The following is a 25,559-nucleotide window of genomic DNA, read 5'->3' on the forward strand; positions in this document are numbered from 1 at the left end:
AACAGAGAACTTGGACAGACAGTGAGAAATTTCCGAGGCTGTGAAATTAAAAGAGGAAAACTTTCTAATCTCAGCTGCAGAAATGCTGTCTGCAAAGCGAGATACAGCAGAGTGGGAATTAACTCTGCCAGATACAGCACAAAGCTCAGCTCCTGGCTTCTTTGAAGCCAACCCGATAAAAGCCTTAAGGAGGTTATTGCAGAAAGCACATCTGCACCTGCATGGAGACGGACTTGGAGAGACTGTGACAACACTGGGACAAAGCAGGAATGGGCAGGGTTGTACTACAGACCCCATGGTACGTCCTACATAAGCAGAAGGAAAGCCCCAGCCCTCGCTCCCAGCTGCGCAGCTCTGTGCTGGCCAGCAGCCTGGCAAACAGGGAGCCCTGCCAGATGCTGGCAGAAGCAGAGCTCCTCACCACCGGGCCAGTCCCTGGGCAAAGTGATTTAGTGGGGGCTTACATGCAGCTGGGGTGAAGGAGACGGGCCGAGGGCCGCCAGGGTTGACGGGGGGCAGTGGCGGCATATTGGGAGGAGAGGACCTGGTCTGTATCTTCACTTCCACGGGCGAGCCGGGCATCACTGGCACCCTCTTCTCACCAGCAACTGTACAAAGAGAACACGGACACGTTACCAACAATCCTCACAGGGATTGCCCTGCCGAGCACAAGAAGCACAGAACTGCAAAGGCTTTCCCTCCATTAAAACTGCGGAGAGATACCGAAACCACAACAAGCCATTCTTATTTTAACTATAATAAAATAACAGCACTAATGTAACACTGCCAAACACGACTCACACACACCTGGCCATGCTTTCACACCACGTGTCTCTCACTGGCACACTGCTGCACTCACACCAGTAACAGCTGGAGGAGCACTGCTATGTGCGCAGGAGCTGCCCTGGCTTGGTGCAGAGCCCTGGTACCCCCTTGCCCCTTGTCCTCAGCTCCTAGCTTTGGGCACCAGAACATGGCCACACGTCCACCTTGATTCCTCTTCTTCCCCTCCTCCACTGTGTATATACACAACTGGATTTTGCCACAGAGAGAAACTGAGCCTGAAACAAACCTTAAAGGTCATTTTTTTTTTTTCTGTTCTCCTAAAGCATTCCTAGGGCACGCCACACACAGCATGGAAGCACCAGCAAAGAAAGCAGGACTAACCTGGTTAAACTGCAGAGGGGGAAGAAGAGCCACAGATTTGATTCCCTAGAATATAAGCAGCTAGCGCTGTGCTACCAAATGAGAAAGAAGTTACCCACAAGGAGGGTGGTGAGGCACTGGGACAGGGTGCCCTGGGAGGTGGTGGGTGCCTTGTCCCTGGTGACACCAAGGTCAGGCTGGACTGGGCTCTGAGCCCCTGATGGAGCTGTGGGTGTCTCTGTTCACAGGGGTATGGGACTATGTTTAAAGATCCCTTCCACCTCAAACCATTCTACCATTCTATGAAAGCCAAGACTGGAGGAGCCAGCACCTCACCTTCGGATGTGCTCCAACAGATAGCAAGGAGCAGGCAGGGCTGATAAGCGTAAAGCTTCCTGCTAAACTCCTGGGGCCTCTAAAACCCAGATAAAACCCATCCTTCTGAAACTCAGTTTTAGCCTAACCACATCCATTTCATGAGAACCAGGCCTGCAAAACAGGCTGTGAGCGAGGATGCGAGCCAGCCCCTGGCTGACCGGGACTAAAAACCAGACAGCCTTTGTCCCATGTAGACTCTGCCTTCCCCACCCCCTCCTTGCACATTTCACTATTTAGAAATATTTACCGGCTCACCAATGGCAACACAGCCGTGCTGCCTCCAGAGGCACAGGAGATGCTGCAGGTCCCAGCACAGCTGGAATCGTGGCTGAGAGCTGAACACCAGCGCAGCTCCCTGGGTCACATTGCACCAAGGTCCATCCTTGCTGATGGCTGAATGCCCCAAGCATCAAGCAGGACACCTGCCTGCCCTGGGACACTGATGGATTTTCCATCAGCAAGTCTGGTTCCAGCCCAGGTGCTGAGTGCTCCCATGCAGCTCTTCTCGAAACACTTACAAATGTTGTGTCTGTTTTTCCAGCAGTGCCTGCAGCACACGGACTGAGCACATTTATGGCACATTGCTCTTACCATCGCTGCCAACTGACCCGACCTGGGGATGACACAGTGACCCAGGAACAGCAATTTGAACCACAGAGGGGCTGCAGCACTGCGGTCCCATGGGGGGCTCCTCCATAGACATGGAAGCATTGGGACATCACACAGGAGGATGATTCACCAGGGGCAGAGAAAAACCTGAGCATGGAGACACTGTTCTAAGCCCAGCTCAGTGCAGGAATGCCACATCCTCAGGAAGCTGATGGGGCAGATCCTGCAGCGCTTGGAGTCACGGCTTTCAGATGCTGCAGAGCTCCTGCCTGGAGCAGGACAGCTATGGCACACAGTCTGTGCAGTGTGCCCATGTGGGGCGGGCGCCTGCCCCAAGAGCCCACACTCAGTGATTCCCCTTACAGAAGCCTTCTGACTACTGTGTTTAGTGCAAAGAGAGTGTTGCTATGATAGGTAACCTCAGAAGAATGGCTAACATTTGCTTGCGCTGTAAACTGTATATAGAAGCTGCTTTAGTAATCTCTCCCTGCTTGTGAGTTCAAGAAAAGGCACGGGTGAAAAGAGCCACAAGCCAGGGAGCATCCCAACCCCTCTGGAACTCACATTAATAATACTAAATGCCTTCGGTAATCAGAGAACAAAGTAACAAAAAGAAAGAAAAATACTGCAAGGTGAGAAGAGGGCACTGCCTCCCTGTACAGCCAGGCAAGGGCTGTGGGGCAGCTCGGGGGGGCAGGCAATGCCCCACACCTCTGCCCACTGCAATTTTGCTGCGCAGATCCACACAAAGCCAAAGCCCTGAGCTGGCTGCAATGCTGAGCCACGAGCCTGCAGGGAGCAAAGAGCACAGGGAGAGAGCAACAGCACTGACACAGCACACAGCACGTGGACGCTTCATACACATTTCTGTGATAATATTTATACGTGCACAACTTAACACCATACCACAAGCCCTACGCACAAGCACAGGCAGTATCTGTAGGCCGTTAAGCCCTGCTGTCAGCTGCAGACGGCAAAGCCTTTCCTGCTCCTTGATGGAAAGCAGATCTGAGCCTGTGGCTGAGGACACACAGCGTGGATGGGGGCAGACCCAGGTGCTGTTGATGCAGGTGTGGGATGCCCTTGGCTAGGGCTCAGGACGAAGGAGGAACCTGCTGCACCCGGGCTGACAACAGCTGCACAGAGCCCTGCTGCTTCCTCACAGCCCCGTTCACTGGGCTCAGGCACTCCAGCTTAGCAGGCTGTAGCTTTCTGAGAAGTCAAAACAGGGAACACATTGGAAGGAGTGAGGGAAGAGCATGCTGAGCATGGCACAGCACTGCACGGCTGGCTGTAATGCACGCATCAGGATCTGCTTTTTGCTTTTGCAGGTGGCAGGGTGGAGAGAGCCGTGTCACAAGAAGACTGTATCAAGGCTTTGGCCACTCAAGGTTGGAGGTGAGGTCTGTGAGTTTAGCCAGTCGGTGTCTTTTGAACAACAGTTCAGAGTCAGAAGAGTAAAAGTAGGTGACAGTTTCAGACAGAGAGAAGAGGTTTAATTGAAGTAAGCACCTTCAACTTCCACGTAGTACACATGAAAGTGTGCACAAATATATCACAGAACAGATAAGACTGAAGCAGCCACTCCTCAAGGCTCAGAGCCCCAAGCTGCCACACCAGCAGCGTGCTGGGCACATGGGCACAAATCACAGCACATGGCACGGCCCACCCCTGGGTGCCCAGCAGTGCCAGGAGACAAACCACGCTCTGCGGGCACCACTGCTTCCTCTGACCTGAGCCTCATACATAACACAGTCACAGAGCTCCAGCCGCTCAGCCAGACAAAGCCTTCCTAGAAGCAGAGGCTGAGCAACCCCACTGAAATGGGAATCAAATCACAGCTTTAGGATACAGCAAAGCCTATCCAGGTGCCAAAAGAGACCATCTGAAAGAGCAAAGCAAAGGACTCCGGTGCCACGGGGCAGCAGAACCCTGGCCACAGCCTAGGAGAGCTGCTTCAACACAACCCTATACATTACCCTGGAGAAAAGGCCCCAGAGCTCTGTCCTGCTCCAGGCACCACGCTCACACCGTGCTGCAGCTGGCTCTGCAGCTCCTGACAGGCAATCTGCATGCAAAGAGAAGCAGCACCCGTGTAACCTGACCTGCTGGAGTAAATAGGGTGAAGTGAAATATGGCTCGCCACCTCCCAGCTTTGCTGAATGTTTATTTTGAATAACATGCTTATCTGCTCCAACTGCTCACCATCTGTTTCCAGTCTCCACCAAGCTAATATTTTTCACATTTAGGCACCGAGAAATGGGAAGAATTACATTTAAATTTTATTAACATCTTCCCTCTGCTCCGAGGTCGCCATTCCCTCCCCTCGCCAGCTCTGAGCCATCTGCAGAGCACCTCTGCAGCTCCAAGGGCTGCATGGAGCTGCCTGCATGCAGCTTCCAGCAGCTCATTGCAGCTCCAGCACCGCTTCCAGGCAGTTCCCAACCCTCAGAACTAAACCGAGGAAGGACCCACCAGCGTACCTTGTTGCAGCACTGTGGCATCAGGAAACGATGGAGGAGGAAGGCAGGAAGCCTCTGGGATGGGGCAGCTGGCAGCAGCCCAAGGAAACACGGGGCTGGGGTACTCAGTCCTCCTTAGGGGGTGACAGAGAGCTCTGAAGTCAGCTTTCACCCCGTGCTGCTGGGTGTATGGCACAGCCAAGCTGCGACCTGCAGGCCGTGGTGGGAGGGAAGGACGGCGCCTCGTGCAGAGCCCCGCGGCACTGCAAGCTGCTGAGCCTGGGACCGGAGCTTCGTACATCAAAAATAAACGCGTGCATCTCCTCTGCCATCTCCTCCTCTCCCACACACAGCTGCTTCACTTTAAATTGCAATTCGGTGCAGTGCTCAGATAGAGGAACTTGAAAGAGCAAAGTATGTTATCATTTGCAACCAGTCCAGAAAGCAGTTAATAAGGGAAATAAGATTAATAATTGATTCCTGACGGCAGACTGCAGATCACCATCTGCTTTGCCCTTCGGTGCTCTCCGTAACACCCTATCAGTGCTCCCACCCCACAGCCCATTCTGGGCTCTCGTGGTTCCCCTCCTCTCGTCCCCACTCAGCACCGACCCACTGAAACAACCCAAAATATCTCCGCGCAGAGGTCTGCTTTCAGAACCTATTCCACAGCTGCTGCTTTCAGCTGGAGTCCCCTCTGGAAAAGCACCAGCCCATGGGACAGGGCGACAACAGCACTGTGTGCACATACCCTGCACAGCGCTGCGAGGAGCCCAGCGGGGAAAAGAGTTCTCCGAATGGACCAGACTGCCTTCAAAGCAGGGTTTAAAGACGAAGCTCTGCTACGATCTGCTAAGGTTTAAAGCAGAAAAACTCTGTTATGAAAAATCCCATATGTTACATAGAACAACTCAGCACTGCAATTTCAGGAGTGGGAATCTTTTTTTTTTTCTTCCTGCTGCAAAGCAGATAAAGGTGTGACTTCCATACGTGGAAATGCTGACCCAAAAGGCAGAAAACTAGCTGCAGCAACCTCTAACTTCAGGAGGTGTTTTCTACTTTCATAGAGGCTTTGAGACTCCTCTTTACACACAGCTTGGCCTGCTCCACAGCTCCTGCTCTCCAGATGGAACACATCAGCCCAGCCCCATCTCGGTGCCCTCCTCTGTCATGGGAAAATGCCATCACAGCCCAAGGAGCTGTGTTTAATTGGCATCCTCTTATTGCTAATCAGCTGTGAGGGGCTCTCCACAGCTCCTAATGGTCAACAGAAGTGCACTCACTGATTTAAAGGGGCTTCGGAGCAGAGAATGAGGAGATGCTGCTGCTGAGCACCCACTGCCCATGTGTCCCACAGGCAGCTTTCTGCTCAGCCCTGCAGCCTCTGCACAGCAGTCTGTTTGTTGCTGGCAGCAGAAATAAACCCCAACTGGTCTGTCCTGAGCTCCCAGGCTGCCGACCCCTCCTCTCCCCTACCTGGTGTTCAGTTCCCCAGCCCTTGGTTTGGGAGGAAAAAAAATCAAGCTGTGGAAGAGGAGGTGATTTTCCACCATCCAGTTCTGCACAGAACGCAGCAGATGTTGACAAAGCCGCTGTTTCTAGGTCAGTGCAGCCCGCTGCCTTACGGGCTCACCAGCCCTGTCCTCACCAGCTGAGGAGCAGCCACATGGGGAGTTCCCTTGGAGGAGCGCCTCCAGCAGAGCCCGCTCCTCTTCTCAGTGTGTTTTGACCTCCAACACCTGCAGACGTGCTGCTTCGTGTGAACCAGATCAGGGTCAAAGCACCACGGCACGTGTCCCCATCGCAAGGCATGGAGCAAAGCAGCAGCTGGCCCATGTGGCAGCACAACACAAGCTGTTCAGGGTGCTGTGCCTGTGTAGGAAATCCCCGTGCCCAGCCTGCTGCTCCTGGCTGTAAACTGCTAGGGAAAGCCCCCTCTGACTTCCAGCATGCCACAGAGACCTCGCTCATCGCCAGCAGGGCTTCAGAGATCAAAGCTGGAGGTTCACAGCTGCCTTTCCAAGTGCAGACTGAACAAGGAGGGGTATCCAGGGCCCCCTGCAGACCCGGCCCCACACTGCAGGGGTTGCAAAGGGCATGGCTGCGGGGTCTGTGTTCCTGAGAGACCAGAAACAGTGAGGGAAGGGCAAGAGGCAAACATGAGTCCTGATGAGGAGGAACACCCCTCTCCAGCCTCATGTTTTACCTGAGCATCCCTGAGATCAAATGGCACCTTCACAACAGCACAATTTTCCATCACCATGCTTTCCATATGTGCCTCTTCCGTAAGCTGGGGAGTTCTCAGCCCTGTTCTCCTCCGCCTGAACAAAGAGGCACGTACAGACACCTACAGAAATGTACACCCACGTATGGCAGGGTCAGCTCGGAGCACCTGGGAAGTGAATCCAACAGAAGGTAAAGGAGAGCAGCCTGAAAGGGGTTAAGAGGAGAAAAAATTCTCATTTCAAATAAGAAAACAGATTCAAACCCATCAGTCGTCCAGTAAGCAAAGATTTCAGGATTTTAAGCCTCATTATTAAAGGTGTACAGGAGGACGGTTTAAGTTAGGAGCTTCAAAACCATGGTTTAGGATCTCATCCTTCTTCCCTTTCTCCCTCTCCGTAGCCCTGCTGCTCAGTGACCTGCTTCCCATCATCACAAACCAATTTAGACAACAGCCAGCACAGAGCAGACCTGGGCTCCCTGCATCGCAGTGCTGCTGGATAAACGAGAAGCACGGCCGCCAGCACTGCACACTGGGACTGAGCGGCTCCACCTCACAAACCAACCAGCAAAAACCCTCAAAGCAAATCCCCACATTTATTTTAAACTGCTGTTTTCCTTCCTTCTACAGTCACAGGGAAGGCTGTGACACAGTGCCTATAAATGTGCCTCTAACGATACAGCAGGCAGAGCCCCATCTGTGCCTGGGCACAGGTGAGACTTCTCACCACGTGTAAGTGCACCTGCCTTCCAATTACACTCACCAGCCCATTAGGCAAATGAGATCGCACCTGAAAGGATATCTGGAAAGTCAAGAAACAGGCCCTGAAGTAAGACATGCTTTATAACCTGCGTGAGCTGAGCTGGGCTTTGGAATGCAGGGCATATTGGGCTGTGCTCGGTGTTCTCTGGGTTCCTGCTGCAGCGCTCAGTGCTGGTAGAGTTCTGAGCATGCAGAGCTCAAGCCAAGGATATCTGTGTGCCCTGCACGCTCACTCCTAAAAAATATGGTCACTTCTGCAGGGCCCTCATCATTGCCAGGTTCTGCCTTGCAGTGGGAGAACAGATCATTTCCATCTATCCAAAACAGACCACGATATCACTGGCCCAAAACAATTTAGACCGCTGCTGGGTTTCTCCCTGCAACTTGGGGAACAGCACTGAGCTCCAGGACCGTGCCAGCACCCAGGGACACACAGCAGCAGGATGGGCTCACAGCAATGTGTGGTGTCACTGAGGGCACGGGGAACAAACTGCCCTGCTCAGGTGATTTGAGGAATCCATCTGCCTGCACAGACTTTTTTTCTTTCTTTCCCTCCTGTGAGTTTATGCAGAACAGAGACAACCTAGCTCAGCTCCCAGCATCCAGATGGCACTTGCAAACCTTGTCTGTGTATCAAATGTTGTTTTTTAGATCAAGTGTCCCTGGTTGACAACACAGAACTTGGAGATGCTATCTTTAGAGAGGCTCTTCTGCAAAGAAGCACCCTTGGAGCACACGTTGCAGGGATATGCTAACATGGCAGCTCTCAGCAGGCACACACGGGTCTGTCTGGGGGCTCAGGTACCCCGGAAGGAACAGAGCATGGCTGAAGCTGAAGGGTAACCCAGCCCCAGCTAACAACAAGCCCTGCAGGAGCGATCCATCAGTAAGACTGCAGAGAAAGGTTAACAGCCAGCACTGCAGGATGTGCTCATGGCAAAGCCCACTTGCACACAGGAATGATGCTTACCAAATCCCTACTAATGGAGCTGGAGCAGCTGAACACAGGCAGCAAGCTCTGAGATTTCATTCCTTCTTTTCCCCTGGAGGTTTGGAGACTCCTACCCCGCTCTGCTCCTCACCTCAACACAAAGGTCCAATAACAGACCAACAACAACAGACTGACTTCCTCCCAGTCTTTATTTCTTCTTCCAGCTTTCATGCTTGAATGAAAGCACAAGCAAAGTAACCGCTTTTAAATACTCCATTCACAAAGAGCAGAACTCCAAAACTTTCAGTTTTATATATTTCTGAAACAGCAATGGTAGCTTCAGTAAGTAGCTGTAATCCTTGCTAGAGCAATATCAGCCTCCCCCTAACCTTCAGTTGCTTTCCAGTCTCCTCAGCTCCAAGATCATTAAAGCAATTGTCACCTGCATGGGAAAATGCACCAAACCCAGCTATGTCCTGCACACTGCCATGAGCAGCACGGACATGGGGAGAACACAAAGGGGGGTGCAGGAGCAAGGAAGGTCCTGGCTCAGCTCAACCCCTGCTCCAAAGGTGACACCGACAGTGCAAAGGGCTGAAGTGACCCCTCCTGCCTGCTGCTGAAAAGAACATTTCAGAGCAGCGACATCAGGTAAAGCAGCAGCTTCTGAAAAAGAAAGTGATCCAGGAGGCAGCTCCTTCCATATTGCAGGCGCTCACAGTAAACACCATATGGCCTGCTAATTTAATTAGGGAGAAGAAACCCCCGAAGTTTGAGATTTGACTTTGAAGGGTTTAAAACAAGTCTGAGGAGAATTGCTCAGCATACCGCACGAGGTTGCTGTCCTGCTCCAGCTGTCCTGCAAAGCCCTCGCCTGGCACTCACCTGCAGGCAGGAGCTATAGAAGTGCCCAACCTACAGCCCTGCCCCACATTGCTGGGTTAGCAGAACTAAAAGGATTTCTCTGTTCTTAGCACATCTTCCAGCGAGCACATGAGGGAAATGAGCTTTCTCTTCTCTGATATGGGACAAAAAGCAAGTCTGGAGCCATGAGCATCCCAAGCATCCCAACAGTGTTCTGCCACTGCTGGGGTGGTATTCTAAGGACTGGTGTAATCTGGAGAGAAAAAAAATGTGAAGAAGTAAAACTGGACCTCCTTCTTACTCCAATTTGGACAATTCACAGCTCTCAGCATCCAGGGTCTTTTCAGAACCAAGGCTGGGACTCATTCCTGCTGGGCACAAATCTATGGGAGTACATCATCTCTTCAACAAGCTGCTGGGCCAGCAGCCCCCAGCATAAACCCCATCCACTGCAGCTCTGCAAACTCCTTCTGGGAGACCAGAAGTGCATCCTATGGGAAACCCATTAGCACTCCACAGAAGTGCACAGCCCAGCCTCCCTCCAGAGTCACCAAACTGGGCCACCTGTGTGATTAGGGCAGGAGAGCATGAGAGATGCTGTACCCGATGGCTCCAACACCACAGATACAGCTGTGCTCACCCATCCCTGCCTGTCCCATGGCAGTTCAGGGCTCATGGGCTGCTTCTTGGGGTGAGCTCCCAACCTTCCCCTTGCAGCGGTTGCTCCACAGGAGCAAATCTGTCCCTGAATCACAAGATGGCAGTGAGAGGCACAGCCCCACAGTGCTCTGTGCTGCTCTATTGGTGACAAACTCAGGAGAGAGCTGGGGTTTGGCTGCAGCCCTCTTATGAACCATGCTGGGAGAAGGCCACGCAGCTCCCAGCACTCTGCAACCTCTATTTGCACAGTTTTCCTCCGGCTCCTCTCCAGAAATGAATTAACCACCAACCTGTTCCTTGTGTTTTTCTTCCCCTCCTCAACCCATCCTGGTCTGCTTGTCTGCTTAACAGCAGTGGCACAACAGTGTGCCAGGAAGATGACTTTCCCAATTTTCAAGTTAACAATAAAAAACCCCAACAAACATCCAAAGAGCAGCAGACTCCTTCCTGTGAGCAAGGAACCTCCTTCTCAGGACACCGCAAAGATTTAATTTACTGCCAACTGCCCTCTGGCTATTTTACATTTATGGGGTGGGGGTGAGGAAAGGAAGGAGGCAGGAGAGGGCATAATTAGCTCTGCTTGTAAAACGGTCATCGCGGCGGTGATGGTGGCTGGGACGCAGAGCCCATCGGGGGCTTAATAGATTTCAGGGCATTGTTCTGTGGGAGTGCTGAAGTGTGCGCGCGGGGTGGGGGGAATGAAAAAAAAAAAAGGAAAAAAAAAAAAAAAAATCAATGAGTGGATCCTACTTCTTGCCACAACCCCATATGGAAGTAATCAAGCACGAGGGTGGCAGCTGGGGCCAATAACAGTCACCTGCAGTTGAGGGACATGGGGGTTTCGGATGGGTTTTTAATGCTAATTTCCATGGGAAACAATGCGGGAGCGCGCGGGGCGCAGCCGCCGAGAGCAGTGAATGGCCCCGATGGGAACAATGGCTGCACCTGGTGCTGCAGCACGGCCGGCACGCGGCACCGCACATCTGTTCCGCCCCGCACACACAGCGTGCAGCAACAGGTCGGGCTGCCGGCCCGCAGCCAGCACTGCACACCTCGTCCTGCCCCTCTGGGGAGAGCTCAGCGTGGGGCTGGACCGATACGGCCGTGCTGGTTTGGTTTTACAGGTCCTTTGGAAGGGATGGCTGCGGGTGATGCAAGGGAGGCTTGCTCCTCACCAGCAGGGAGCCCAGGGAGCTCATCCACAAACCTCCAGCTCCGTTGTATTTTACACTGAACAAAGCCAATCAAAGCCATGATATTATACTTTAAAATGCTTTGAGACCTCTGAAATTGCCACTGTCCTCGTGCATGTCTGTGGCCGACACACAAACTAATGGGAAGGCCACAGTCTGGTGACAGAAAGTCACATCAGGCTCAGGACTGAGCTCAAGCCTTCATCCTGCGCCACAGCAATGAGAGCAGCACCTCCTGCTCCCAAACCAAGGTCTGTGCTGCTCCCATCTCCAGCTGTTCCCAGGATGCCACCTGAATTAAGGCTCCACTGCAGAAAAGTTTCAGGGCTCCTGGAAAGCTGCAGCACTGCTACCCCAGGGACCACGCTGCATCTGAGCCCATCTCACAGTGAGCTGCTAACAGCAGCCCTACACAGGAGGACTCAGGGCCATAAAGGGAAGCTTGCAACATCATGGTACTGGTAAGTCAGCTCTTCTGTTATGGGGAACAAACCCAAGCAGCAACAGATTATGACCAGCTCAAGTTCAGATGTAAGACATCAGCCAATGCTGCCTTAAACCTCTTACACACGCACAAGTCCTCAAAATGAGTCCATCCAGATACCCAGATATCCTATAAATATTGTACACGCACATCTTGGTTCTTTTTCCTCCAAACCCTGAAAAATTAGAGCCAAACAAGCAGAGGCCCCTAGCTGCTCCATCCCAAAGGACCTTTGGTTCTGCTAGCTTCATAAACTCCTGCCCACCCAGACAGGGCAGCCTGCAGAGATCACAGGGTGCAGGACCCCACACAACAGCACCACTGTGGCCTTTTCACTCCTGGATGGAGTTTCTGCTCTTTCCTTGGGGCAGTCTCTGCGTAACATACTTCTCAGATTAAAAATTTATTCTGCTTGCTTTTAGCAAGCCTCCTGCCCCCACAACCCTTCAGACCCTCTGCTCACTGCGCTCTCCTTGTGGTCATTCTTTGCCCAACCTGACTCTGCTTTGTCCTCTTCACCCGGCTTCCCACCCAGGGTCCCTGGGCTGCAGGGTTTGCTGGCTGCTAGAGTTGGGGTAGCTCTGGGCACCTGGCAGAGGATCTACAACTGTTCTGATGAAGCCTCAGTAGTCCCAAAGTCAGAACACCATTTCCATATAAAACTGAAAACCAGAGTCTAGAGCACAGCTCTGAAAACATCTGCACTCAGAGATGCCACACACGTACTATAACCAGCTACCAAGCTCCAAGACATCCCCATCCCAACCACCATGCTCAGCTCCTCACACACCCCAAAATCCTTCCCTTCATTTTTCCTTCTACAGAACCCACAAAGGAAAAGTTTTCCCTGGGACTTGAGCAAGAACCTGAGGCTTTAGGTTGCTCAATGGCCAATTGCACCGCCCTGATGCTAGCAAAACTTCCGCCTGCTCCTAAGTCCCTGGAGCAGCTGCTCCTGCAGCCAGCAGTGTGTCCACGTTCTGGGCAAACCCCCACGCAAGCAGGGTTGCTGGCCTGGAGCACAGGGTGCTGCCCCTGGGCACTGCATAGCCTTGTCAGAGCTTTTCTGCTCCTATTTCCTCCTTTGTGCTGCTGTGCTGTGAGGCGCCCAGCTCGCATAGCTGCTGTCTGCTGGCTCTCCTGGGGACACCGAGCAGACTCAGAATCGTATTTAAAAAACCAACAACAAAACTGTATCCCAGCCCTTTGCAAACTCCAAGAGAAAGCAAAAACTGGGGTGGGAATGCAGCGTGCCCTGGAGGGGTGCTCCCAGCCGGCTGCTGCACAGGAGCGTCTGCAACTGCTGAACTTTCCCAAAACCAAGGGGAAAGGGCAGGTTTGGAAGAGGAGGTATGTCAAATTGCAATGGAGTAAAGCAGGAGCTGAGATGCAGCAGCTGCAGCCCAGCAGTGGAAGCATCAAGGCAGGGAGGTGCGCTCCTGTGCCACATCGATCCACAGATTTACATGCTGGGAGCATCGGCTGCTGCGCGAGGAGTGCGGAGACAAAAAGGAGCATTCTGACACAATGCAGAGAAAGGCGAAAACGCAGGGAAGTGAGGAGGGCTGGGGGCTGACGGAACAAATCTGCCTCTGCAGATTTCCCCCAGCATCAAAATTTGCATGCACAAATGAGAGCGAGACGAGGCACAGCAGAAAAACGCATTTTGCTAAAGCACACAAAAACCTCCCTGGCTCTGCATTTCCCCAGAAAGCACCAATCCCAACCCTCCGCTCAGGAAAAATAAAAGGGGAAAAAAAAAGAAATCAAACTGAAACCACTCCACGGCAACACAGAGCGAACCCCCCCGCAGCTCTCCCCTGGCTCCATGTTATTTCAGCTGCAGGATCCCTGCATCCATGCAAGTTTCTCCCCCTCCCGCCGCCAGCACACGGGCTCGGGGTGCTCCCCAGCACCTCAAGCCCCCCAGCATAGCACCATGAGCCCCCGCGGCTCCTTCCGAAGCAGCCGGCTTACCCTACGCGGCGAGGTTAGCGCAATCCAGCTGCTGTTGAATACACCTCGTTTCGTTGCAATATAAATAAAAAGGCTCTTCCTCCACCGCTCTTAATCTGGGAGCGCAGGCTGAGCCCAGCCTTCCTTCTCCTTTCATTAGCTGGACATGTGTCAGGTCCCTCACATCTGCGATTTCTCACTGCCTGGAGCCGCCTGTCCGGTTCCAGGGAAACACAGATGGCTCCCAGATGGGGAGGTCCCGCCGAGCCGCCCGGCTCCCACCTCGCAGCGCCCGCTCCTGCCCGCGCCGCGCTGCCGGGCGCCTCGCCAGCTGCCAGCACCGCCCCGCACGGGACGTGGCGCGGGTCTGTGGCACCGCGCAGGGACACCCACTCCTCCGTATGCAACGCTGAGCCCCCGGCATCGGGCAGGGCCCCGCGAGCTGGGAAGCAAGTCGCTTGTAAATCACGGCCGGGAGGAGCCTTCGCCTTTTTCAGATAGGGGTGAGCTGGGGGATAAAGTCGCCCATCGGTTTCCTGATGGTTCGTTCCCCCGCGCGCAGCAAGCTCTCGTGTGCGCTCCCCTGCGAGACCCCGCCATGGAGTCTGCGAGGCGGCATGTGGGAGCAATTAGGGGCAGCAGTGAGATAACAAGAGACCGATGTTGCGAGGGTACCAAATGAGGGCTGGAAAATTCAAAGGAAGAGCAATTAAATGTGTAACATATTAGCTGGGATCGAAGAGGAAGTGTTAAAGCAAAATGTAAATCCTAAATGTTTTATAGGTGGAGTGAAGCCCACGAGGGCTGCAGGCGTGTGAGGGAAAGCTGCTGGACATCCCTCTGCAGGACCATGCTGTGCCCTAATGCAGCGCCGGTGGCTCTGCCACCCACACACAGCCCCTTCCCCACGAGCAGCAGCAGCACACTGACAGCAGCACAGCTGCCCACTTCCCACCCGAGGAGCAGAAGCGATGTTGGAATTTTGCTTGCAGAAATATCCCGCTCTGCAGCCTGGGCACTGGAGCACACAGGTGGATGTGAAGTGCTCAGGAGGAACTCACCACAGCAGGCTGTGTTTTGCAGGCTCAGGTTGTAATGTAATCCTTATGAAGTGTTTGCAGGCAGTCTTAGCTCTCCCTCCACCAGCCAGACTCCTATGTACCTTGCCAGGACAGCACAAGAGCTGCCACTGCCCAGTGCAAGGGATTGTCATTTCCCAAAACCAGAAATGACACAAGTTGAACCCTGCACTCTGTTGGTGCTCGGGTGGTGGGTATTCACTCGCTCACAAGCACAAGAACACCTCTTGTCAGGGTCTTTCCACTTGCACCCCCATACTGCTGCCATCCTCCTGGACTCCTGCAGCTTGGTGGCCCTGCAGAGCTACAACCCAGGACATCACCAAAGCACTCCAGCTCAGCGTTCTGGCTTGCCGGGGCTCTGACACTTGCAATGAAGGTTGTGCAAAATACCAAAGCTCTCAGTATTTCATATGCCAAGATGGAAAAACCTCTGTTTAACCTCTGAGTTAGACAGACAACGAAGCAAGACAAAAAGCAAGCAGGTCCACGAGCACCAGGATTCATAAAACTGACCTCCACGGTCCCAACACCCAACAGTTTGGTGCCTTGCAGCATCATTCTGCAGCTCCACAAGGTACAAGGTCACACAGCAGCTTTGCCCATCAGGACTGGCTCCAGGCAGAGGGAAGCAGCCCCAACGTTGATGGCACTGAGCATCAGGCACCGCCGCTCCTGCCCTGTCCTGCTGCACAGATCCTACCCAGGAACTCCAAGACTGCTGCAGGAGCACAGGGGAGGAGGAGGATGCGGATGCTGCAGCCAAACTGCAGTGATGGGTCTCTGGGGCAACACCATCAGAGAAAGCCCTCTTAGAAAGCAGGCAGTGTTCTGGGGCTAATTGAAGCAGGTTAACTGACACCCCCTACGCCCTTCTTTAATCTTATTTTAATGCAAGGACCTCGGTGCAGACACTGGACTAAACAAGAGCATGACGATGTCCAGGTAGGAATTGCTGCTTGCTGCCACACCTGCACCAGCCCTCAAGTCACATTAACTAGAGATGGGGGAACCTGGGTGCCACAGTGAGCCCACACTGTGCTGAGCCTCCTGCCAGCACTCCTCACAAAGCGAGCAAGAGAAGATGAGAACCGTTGAGAAGCCCTGAGCCACGGCACGTACTGCCCTCGAGCAGCTCACCTGTGTAACCCATAGGCAGCCTGCCCTCTGAAAGCATATCACATCAACCTTCCAAAGCCCAGATCCCTATGTCCATGGACAGCACAATGGAAAGAGCAAGGCCAGCCAGCAGCAGGATGGAAATTGCTTTCCCCAACTCACCACGTCTATCTGCTGCTGCTTTCTTCTCATGGCAATGTTCCATGGAAAGAACGATGCAAACAAAATTTGAACAGTGGGAGCTATTGATACCTGCTGCTCAGTGTGGTTTCTGAGGAAAGTGGGGAAATCTGAAGAATTTTTCCAGTTTGCAGTGGAATTTGCATGCCCGTCACAGCCCATTCCCACAGAGCACAGGGGACCTGAACTTCTTCATTTCCCTTCAGTGCCACTGTATTTCAGAACCACTGATGCTTTACTTTCTGCCCACCATGCTCTTACCTTGGAAAGAAGCTCAGCATGCACTCATGGCAGCCCGGGAAACCTCTGCAATTCTGGGCTGATCACTTTCCATTGCACAGAAAATAAATCCAAGCACACCAAGGTGGCCAAAGCCGTCTATCAAGCTAAATGGAAACTGTAAATTCATGCTAACTGGAATCTGATGGAAACCAATTGGGAACCTCCTCCTCCCCAGACCTGGGTTTGGCAGAGAGTCTGATGTCTCATCGCCTCCTTTGTGCCTCCCTCAGAGGCTGCACCCCTACCAGATGTATCACATTTAACAAATATCTTCTTTTTAATACCTCCATCAAGTTAGCACACAGCAGATTATGTTAACAAGCTTAATTAGTCAAGTAAAGCTAATCATATTGCCTCATACACGTATAGGATTCAGCATTTATATCATTTCAACATTACCCAGAGAGGGGCCAAGCATGCACCGAAGGCTGGCTTTAAATGAATGAGCTGAATTTACACCCAGAACAACTATGATGAAACACTGAGGAAACACCAGTGGAAGCAAAGGTTCACCAATTAGGCACAACCTCACCAAGTTCCTGCAGCCTCACTTATGGCTGCTGACTGATGGCAGGGGGAGGAAGGGAAAAAGACTCCGGCAAAGGCAGCCTTGCTCCTCTGACCACATACACGAAGGAAACGCTCAGGGGGTGATGTCCCATCCAAAATAATGGGGGAGACTGGTTCCTACACCAAAAACCCATGCTACGATTAGAAATCCCAGTCCGCAGTTGTCGTGGGTATTAAAACCAAACGTGGAAATATGGAAAAAATGAGTAAGCCCATTTGAATAGTGTAAAACCCAGCCTGCAGAGGATTAAGTCCAGTTCAACAGCTCTGCAGCTTGACAATATTTTCCAAAGAGCAAGGTCAAAAGGTATGAAATCAACAGCAGCCCTGTTGGATGGCTGAGGTTTGTCACAAGGCACACACCCACCCCTCCAAGGGCAGCTTTGGTGACAGTGGCTGCTGGGCAGCCACGCGGGGACCAGCAGGAGGGCCTGCAAGCCAAGCAAGCACACGGGAACACACCTCAAAGCAACACAATGTGTGCTTTTGCTCTCATCCCAGGAAGGGCAGCATTTACAATCAAAACCAAACAGACTGTGGCAGACCCCAAGCCCTTCCCCATGGTTGGGCCATTAAGCGGCGGCTCGCCTCCTGCCCTCCTACCATCCGTTTTCCCCTTCCGGGACAATGTTCTCACCCTGGGAACTCCTTTTCTTTCACCTCACACCACTTTCACAGAACCAACCTTTCCTCCTTCACCGCGCATTTCCCTCCCCTGTGCCCCTGGTCAGCACAGCTGCAGGCACTTAGCAGGCAGCTGCACATGGCACACGCACTCCTTGTGCTACCACACGTCCTGTAACACAGCACCTCCATGCCATGCTGCTGCCCACGAGGCTTACAAAAAAAATCCTCCATTCTGTTGTGCTCCTTTTTTCCAGCAAAGCCCCTGACTGAGGGCTTCAGGCCGGACTCTCCAGCTGGTGCCAGAGCTCTGCTGGTTTGCAGTGTTAGTGCTGAGCAGAGCTCCCTCCCTTCCCCCCCACCAAACAACCCAAACCACATGGTTTAAACGGCAACTTCCCTTCTGGTTTTGTCGATTTTTAATTTTTTTTTTTTCTCTTCAACATTTTCCTTCCCAACGCCTGTACTTGTCAGCTCCTCTTCAGCTGTCAGCCGGCCCATGAGGGTGGATTGAGAGGGAAACACAAAAGCCAGCCCCAGCTCAGCACTCCGTGCCTGGCCGACATCCTGAGCTTCCTCTGCTGGCTCCAGGCAGGCTGATGTGGGCACTGCTGGGAGCAATCCGTGCAGGACAGTGCTGTGCTCCCCTCCTGCCCGCTGCTGAGTGCTGACCATGGGAAGGTGTGCAGGCCTCGGCAGGGAGCTGCAGCCAGAGGAGGCAGGAGGAGAGAGGTTGGATCATGGCTGTGCCCCGGGGAGGCTCGTTAAGAGAGCTCAGCCTGCATCCAGACCCTCCTCCTCCTCACCTTTTATCCTGCTGGATGCTCCTTGCTCTCATTCCTTCTATTCGCATTTTGGTGCCCTGTAGCCATTCCTCCTTCCTTTCCAGATCCTCTTCCCCTTCCCACTCCATGCTTTCAATCTCCTTTTTGGCCTTATTCCTGCTCCACAGCCTGCCTTCACCATCTCCCTGGCACCCACATGCCCCATGGACAGCCCAGCAGTGTCACACAACACCTGTGCCCAACCACTGCTGCCAGCTGCAGCAGCCCAGCAATGCACCAACCAAAAACCAAGATGCATGAGGGGCTGGGACAATGTCTGCCTGCACTGCTATTTGCCTTGGCACCGAGAGGTGCACAAAATGCAGAAGAGCAAGATGTTAAGTGCAGAAGGTGAAAACCACCAGCTGAAGTGCTTTATGGCACCCAGCAGATCTCCCCTTGCAGGCAGGAACAAAAGCAGGGCTAAGTGACACCGGTGGTAACACGCAAAGCCGAACAGCTGCTAATTTGGCTTGTGCATCACCCTAAAACATCCCCTTTGGATGTGGGAGGGTTAACTCCCTGCCAAAGATCAGCTCTGTGGTAGGAAAAATGAAACAAGAAAACAAGTGAGGAAACACCATTCTAGAATCATTAAGGTTTTGGGACTCTCCAACTGGCTTCTATTAGGATTGCATCCATATTTGGGTGCCTGGAGGAAGGAAAAATAAAACAAGACCGATTTGCAGAGGCACAAAGCCACACACGGGATCCTTGATTTGCCTTTGCTGCCTGCAGGAGGTTGGTGCACAGCCCTAGGAGGTCCAGGAAGGGTGATTGAGGACCTGAAGTTCTATTCCCTTCATTTTTGTTACCAGCAAAGCCTACTTGCAGACTCACAGCTCACGGCAGCAGGAAGTTCATGTTTACAAGTTTTCAAGAAAAAAAAAAAAAAAAAAAGAGCCAGCATTCCTGTCCTCTGTAATCCGGAGTGAGCGGTGAGACTCAGCTCACGTGGGAGCCCCCAGCCCAGTGCTGCATAGAGCTCTGCCTGTCTGAAATACCCAGCCCCAGAGATACAGCTACAGAATAGCCAAGGGAGAAGGAAAACAGTAATTCAGCAGCTCAGTGGAAAATACACACTGAGATACTGTAACCATGCCTGGGAAAAAGCTTTTAGCATCATGGGTTCACACTCTGAAGAATCTTAAGAGGGTGGAAATCTATATTCAGGTACTAGCACAAGGCCTTCTCCTCCTGCTCCCTGCTATGTCCTCCCTTACGGATACTAAAAGACCACAATCCTCTCGCAGAAGTAAGGCACAAAGCAGGGAGACCCCAGGCAGCCTGCATTCCACCAGGATGCCAGAGCCACATTCACATCGCTGCATGTTTATTTAGGCCATGTTGTACAGTTTAGTAAATACTACAGAGCGCCTAGGGGAAATCCTGATTTCCTGCACACATATTGGTCCCAGGGAAAGTTTCAATCTTGACAAATGGCTGCTTTCCAACAGAAAAATGATTCAATCAGAAGATTCTTCACCAGATTTATAAAACAAACTCGTTCAACAAAATGAGTGCAGATCATTGCAGCAAAACACGGTGCAACAATCGGAAAGACCAATGAGGTAGAGTAGCGATACAGAAGGCATAAAGACAAAAGGGACTAGTGCGATAGAAAGGTGTTGCAAAGAGAAAGTAAAGATGCTCACCTGCCTCTGAACATCTAATCGCAGGGAAACCTGCACAAGGGAGGATCTCCAACCAGAAATCCTTCCTTGGTGGCAGTCAGCCCTTCAATGAGGTCTAAGAGAGGTGCAGCCAGGCTTCACCTCTTCTGGTCCCACAGTTCAATTGCACCTGTGCTCCCAGGGCTAGCCGGGTCCTTTCCCCAGGTGCTCAATCAGTGGCTCAGGCCGTAACTCAACAGTTACCAACACACACAGCCAGCTTCTCCCAAAGAAGCAACAGAACAGGCTAGCAGAGCACACAACTCATCCACCTTGGAAACAAGCAGGATTCAATGTGTGCTTGCCAAAGAGCAGCACTAAGCGTAGCACACGTGCACCCAAAGCCCTGTGTGGGGCTGCCCATCAAAAATGTAGTGTCCACCCCACCTCCTCCAGACAGCCACACTTCCACGGTGCAGCAGTAACAAGATTCCCAGCTAGATGAGAGGGATGGAGATGAGATCAGTACACACAGTTAGCGAAGCCTGTTCCTCCATCCGCAGAGCTCTGCTGGCTGCGCAATGCCTGCCCCACCAAGCCAGCAAGACGCACAGAAACACATCAGACAATTCAAAGAGAGGGGTTTTCAACAGCCTCACAGGAACAGTTGAGTGTTACTTCGAGAACCACATGAAAGGAGGCAGAGGTGCACAGCACAGGGCTGCAGTCTGTTAATTCACACAGGGAAGAGACTGAGAGTTATCTTCAGTCCAGAACTGGCTGACACTCGATGTGAAATTTGAACAGCTATCAAAATCTTCATTTTGTACGCCACAAGTTAAAAAAAAAAAAAACAAACCAAAAACCAACATACATTGCAATACACCTCCTAATTTAAACAACAGCAATAAAACCTTGGAGTAAGAGATGAAAAAGAGACACTCACCAGCAATGCTGCTATGAAGCAAGGTTAGGTGCAAAAGCACGCATTCTTGAAATAGTTGATTTGATTTGGCTGCAGTGCTACCCAGGAAAAACCAACAGTTCAGGCACACACTTACTTCCTCTTCGTTTCATTAATCCACCCCAAGCCCATGCTGTCACCACACAGTGTGTATTGCAGGCACTTTGCCTGCAGGCCGTTCTGCCCAGGTGAAGCAGCACATCATTCCTCTTTTCTTAACTTTTCCCAGCTGTGTTTTGCTGACTATCCCCAGCAACTCCACCTGTTCCTGCAGATGGAGCAGCTGCAGCTAAAGGCAAACACCTGGTCCTGCTGCAGCAGGGGTTCAGGGTTACAGCAGCTCCTACCCGGCTTGTGTCAGTGCTCGGCACAATATGCTGCTCCTACAGAACCAAGGCCACCTAAAACCCTGTGTGCTGATTTTTGCACTGAGCAAGGTTATTAGCATACAGTCAGCTTCTGCAGACTACTTGCCTATCACAGCCAGTGGGACACAGAGCTGAGCAGCAGAATGGCCCTGCTGCAGCTCACTGCCACGGGTCTTGGCTGGGATCATGCCTCATGGCTGCTCTGCCCACCTGCACCCAGCTCCCACCCTTCTGCCAGTCCCAGTGCCATGATAAACACATCTGGGTTAAGACCAGGAGGTGGGGGTCGGCTTCTGCTCCCAGGTAACAGTGACAGGACGAGAGGAAATGGCCTCAAGTTCTGCCAGGGGAGGTTAAGGTCAGATATTAGGAAAAATTTCTTCTCAGAAAGAGCAGTGATGCAGTGGCACAACTGCCCAGGGAGGTGGTGCAGTCACTGTCCCTGGAGGTGTTACAAAATGTGGAGATGTGGCACTGAGGACTGTGGTCACTGGGCATGGTGGAAGGGTTAGGGTTGGACTTGATGATCTGAGAGGTATTTCCCAACTTAATGTGTCTATGATTCCAAGATGCAACCACAGAGAGTAGAGTGGCATGCTTACAAAACCAAGCAAATCCATTGCCCAGCAGGTTCCGAGTGTCTGGGTGTGACAGCATGGTGAAAGAAGTTACCTGGTCCTTAGCCCTGATTTTTTGAGGAATTGAACCTAATCCAGAATCACAGTCCATCTGACTTAATCCAAAATACAATCCATCTGATTTAGTCTATCAAGGAAGAAGGTCCACCAGATTTAATCTATTTTGGAAGAATGGAGATAACTTGAGCAAAAATTAAATTCTGCACAGACGAAGCTGACAGATTCAGGGATTAGTTCAAGAAAGCCCAGGGATCAACTTAGATAAGAAAGATCCTTCAGCAAATTAAACTGTTCTCCTGACTGCTCCCTCAGAAAAAGGACAAAACTCCAGACTTCCCAACTCAGCAGCACAGGGACAGGACCTGGGAGCAGCACGGAGTGCTGGGGCTGCCATTCACACCTCCAAGGCTCTCCAAAGTCTTCCTGGACCAAGCCCAACAGGGCCAACATCAGTGCAAACCCTTTGCAGGTGCCAGTCCGTGTTGCTGTTCCTCCTCACCTGTGTCTCAGCACAACCCCACGGCCAGAAGCTGGCTGTGAAAACGGAGTGCTGCCGCTTGCTTGACCCATGCAGAATGGGTAACCCCAGAGGGATAATCCTGCTTTAAGAAGGGAACAATGGGACCTTTGATAAAGCATACAAATTTTATAAAAGCCCCACCAAAACATTCCTTTGTCTCTGGTAATGGATGATGGACCTCTAAAATGAATGTTGCATGTGCCTGCCTTAAGCCGTGTAACGTAATACAAGGCAGGCAGAGCAGGCTTCTCTTTCTTGTATTGCAAGACACCATAAAATCCGTAACAATGCTGAAGGCAAGTTTCCCATGCCTACACATATCTGTGTGCTGCCTCTGCCACAGTGCGCAGCTCGAAGGAGCTCGTGGCCAACCCATCCAGCCCCATCCCGCAGGGCAAGGCCCCTCTATGTGCCACAAATGGGCCTGGCGACAGAGCGAAACCTGCAGCTGCTTTCATGCTGAGGCGACAGGGACTGAGCTGCAGCACAAGGCGATCCTCACTCCTGCTATTAGTCAGCCTCTGTGAAACTGAGAACCAGTGCCAGGATTTGCATTAAAAAAAAAAAACCAACAAAAACAGTATCTGAAAACAATTTATTACAACCTAGGTGCAGAAAGCCACTTTATGCTCACCGTACAAAAATCCTCAAACACTTACTTGTTCTCTGACTTCGTGGTACCTCGGTCCAGCAGCACAGAAGGGACATTTCAGCACTTTGTTTCACCCTTCAGTGTAAACACACACACAGCGCTGAGGAAAAGCAGCAACGCTGTGACCTGACACAACCACCGTGCTGGGGATCATCCCCACGCCGTATCAGTGACTGGAATTACCAGGGCTTTGCCAGCAGCTCAATGAGATGGAAACTCACACTCCCGCTGCCAGGATATGTTTGCCGGGATATAAACTATTTGGATGCCTGGAATATTTTGCCTCAGCGTTATAAAACAGGTGCAGATAGGTGCATCTCCATCCACAGAGCAGCTGCTCTGGGAAGCACAGCCACATGGAGCTCACCATCCATAGCAGAGCTGCGCTTTGCACTGCCCTCGCTCTGATCTCTGGCTCCAACCCACACTGGAGGGACGGTCAGCACAGAGTTGGCCACCACACATCTTTGGGGCTCTCTGCAGGACCAGCCCTGTCCCAGCCTTCAGCTCCTTGCAGTGTGCTGCAAGCCCCCCTGCCCAGGCTGCCTGCACCCAGCTCTGCGGCCTCAGCTGTCAGCCCGGTGCAGCTGGTGCCCAGGCAACATCAACAGCATTGGCAAGGGTGGAGGAGAAGCAGGGATGTGACACGCACAGCATGCAGGAGCAGCGACGAAGCCCACAGGCCTTGTTTTTGCTAGCATGTTTTACCATAAAAACAGAAGTAATTTTATTCTCATAACTTTATCGCTAACTTAACTCTTTTAATTAGAGGTATGGGGCTCAAGGGAAACTGCTGTAATTACTGAATGGAAAATAAAATCTGATGAAATGGCAGCTGCAGTGGCTAAAGACTTAACATTTAAATAAAACTGAGATCAGGCAAATCAAGAAACTTGTACAAACCGCCCGTGTTCTGATACTCACGTACCCACATACACACAAAAAGATGTTCTAGAATAAAGTAGTTTTCTTTTTCCTCTTTCGAAACACCTTTGAAAAAGCAGTACTACAAAATAAAAGAAGAAATTTGTTCAATAAGATAAGTGCAAGCAAGATGAAAAAGGAAGGAGACATGCCTGTGAACGTCTTTGATTCAAAGAGCACCCCAGCACACAACCAGCACAAGGCAACGCAGGTGCTGCTCTGTGCAGGGGCAGGGAAGGCAGCGCAGGGTGCTGTGGCCGCTGCCTCTACGGGCTGAGCTGAGACACCTAGCCCTCTCCACTCTGCTCCTCTCCTGCTCACAGAAGACTCCCAGCTTTGCCCTGCATGTATGTTTTGCCTCTGTCACATCAGCTGCCCTCCTGGTACAGCATCCAGGCTGGTCCTTCAATACCAGGAGAACCTGTGAAAGAGAGGGCACTGCGCCTGTAAACATTCTCTGCTCATCTTTTCAGTTCCAGCACTGAGCTGTATCACAACTGTTATCTGCTCCCTTAGTGCCTCCACTTCTCCTTTTGGCAATGCAGAATCCACAAACGCAAACCAAAGAGCAGAGCTCAATGCTGTGATCACTGCACTGTACAAACCCCTGTAAAATAAACATTTAAAACGTTTGAATGAGCCCTGGGTTAGCAAGAGGGCTAGCATGGAAAGCCAAGAGATTAAACTGACAGGATTTGTGTCCACCATTGGACCCTGTCTCACTTTCAGCCAGATTTAGCTGCTGGAAACACAAATGTACTGAGAGTTCCCAGATAGGACCAAAACATAAACAGCATTTCAAGCATGAAGCTGGGAAGATTTTTGCAGGCTTGCGTTCATCCTCAAATAAGATCAGAAAGGCATGGAGGAAAACTTGAAAAAATTGTCCTGTCATGCGGCGAGAACCACAAACCATTCCCTGCTGCATGGGAAATCAGCATGTGTTCAGAGCCAGGAGTAGCACCAATAACCTACAGACTATGCTAGAGCAATGCGAGTTTTCCAGAAAAGGGGCATCTGCCTCAGTCAAAGAGTCTTCCTCAGGAGACTCCATCAAATTAACTTCTAGGTGTCAGGCACACCTGGATACAGGGGGCTGGCCACACTTTCACAGAAATAAAGCACCCCCTGGGGATAAGGCACCCATCAGTGTGTTCTAAAAGCTGGTGACTCACGTGGCCGAAGAGCTGTAATCTAAGGTCAGACTTCTGCAGCAGAGAGATAAATGAACGGTGGTAAATGGAAGCAGATGGTTCACCAAGAATTCCTTTTTGCACACTGCTGATTTGTGATCCCGTTACCCAGCAGCCTACAACCACAGGCCTACAACCTGAAGGACAAGCCACTGCCAGTGTCTCCACACTCCAATTCCTCCTTTCTCAGCACACATTTAGGCAAGGACTAGCCTGGCTGAAGAAAGGAAGAACAGAGGAAAGGAAGGCAAGCATGGACATGCGTATTTCCCTTCTCTGAACATAGCTGGAGGTGACAGGGCCTTTAAACAGCCACCACGCTTGGCATGAAGTGAGAGAT

The 25,559-nt window shown here is 51.8% G+C and overlaps 1 protein-coding gene across 2 annotated transcripts in view; it reads right to left on the minus strand.

Annotated features, from left to right (window-relative positions):
* The window catches only part of CBFA2T2 (CBFA2/RUNX1 partner transcriptional co-repressor 2), a gene marked incomplete at both ends in the record, with an annotated part of 50,088 nt that overhangs the window by 12,552 nt on the left and 11,977 nt on the right, over positions 1-25,559 (minus strand). For both annotated transcript variants that reach the window (XM_079543582.1, XM_079543583.1), the window contains one exon: positions 465-608. In XM_079543582.1, the coding sequence (XP_079399708.1) occupies positions 465-608 (144 nt within the window). The remainder of the gene's footprint in view (positions 1-464; positions 609-25,559) is intronic.

The sequence above is a fragment of the Tetrao urogallus genome (genome assembly GCF_951394365.1).
Source record: "Tetrao urogallus genome assembly, chromosome: 16".
NCBI lineage: Eukaryota > Metazoa > Chordata > Aves > Galliformes > Phasianidae > Tetrao > Tetrao urogallus.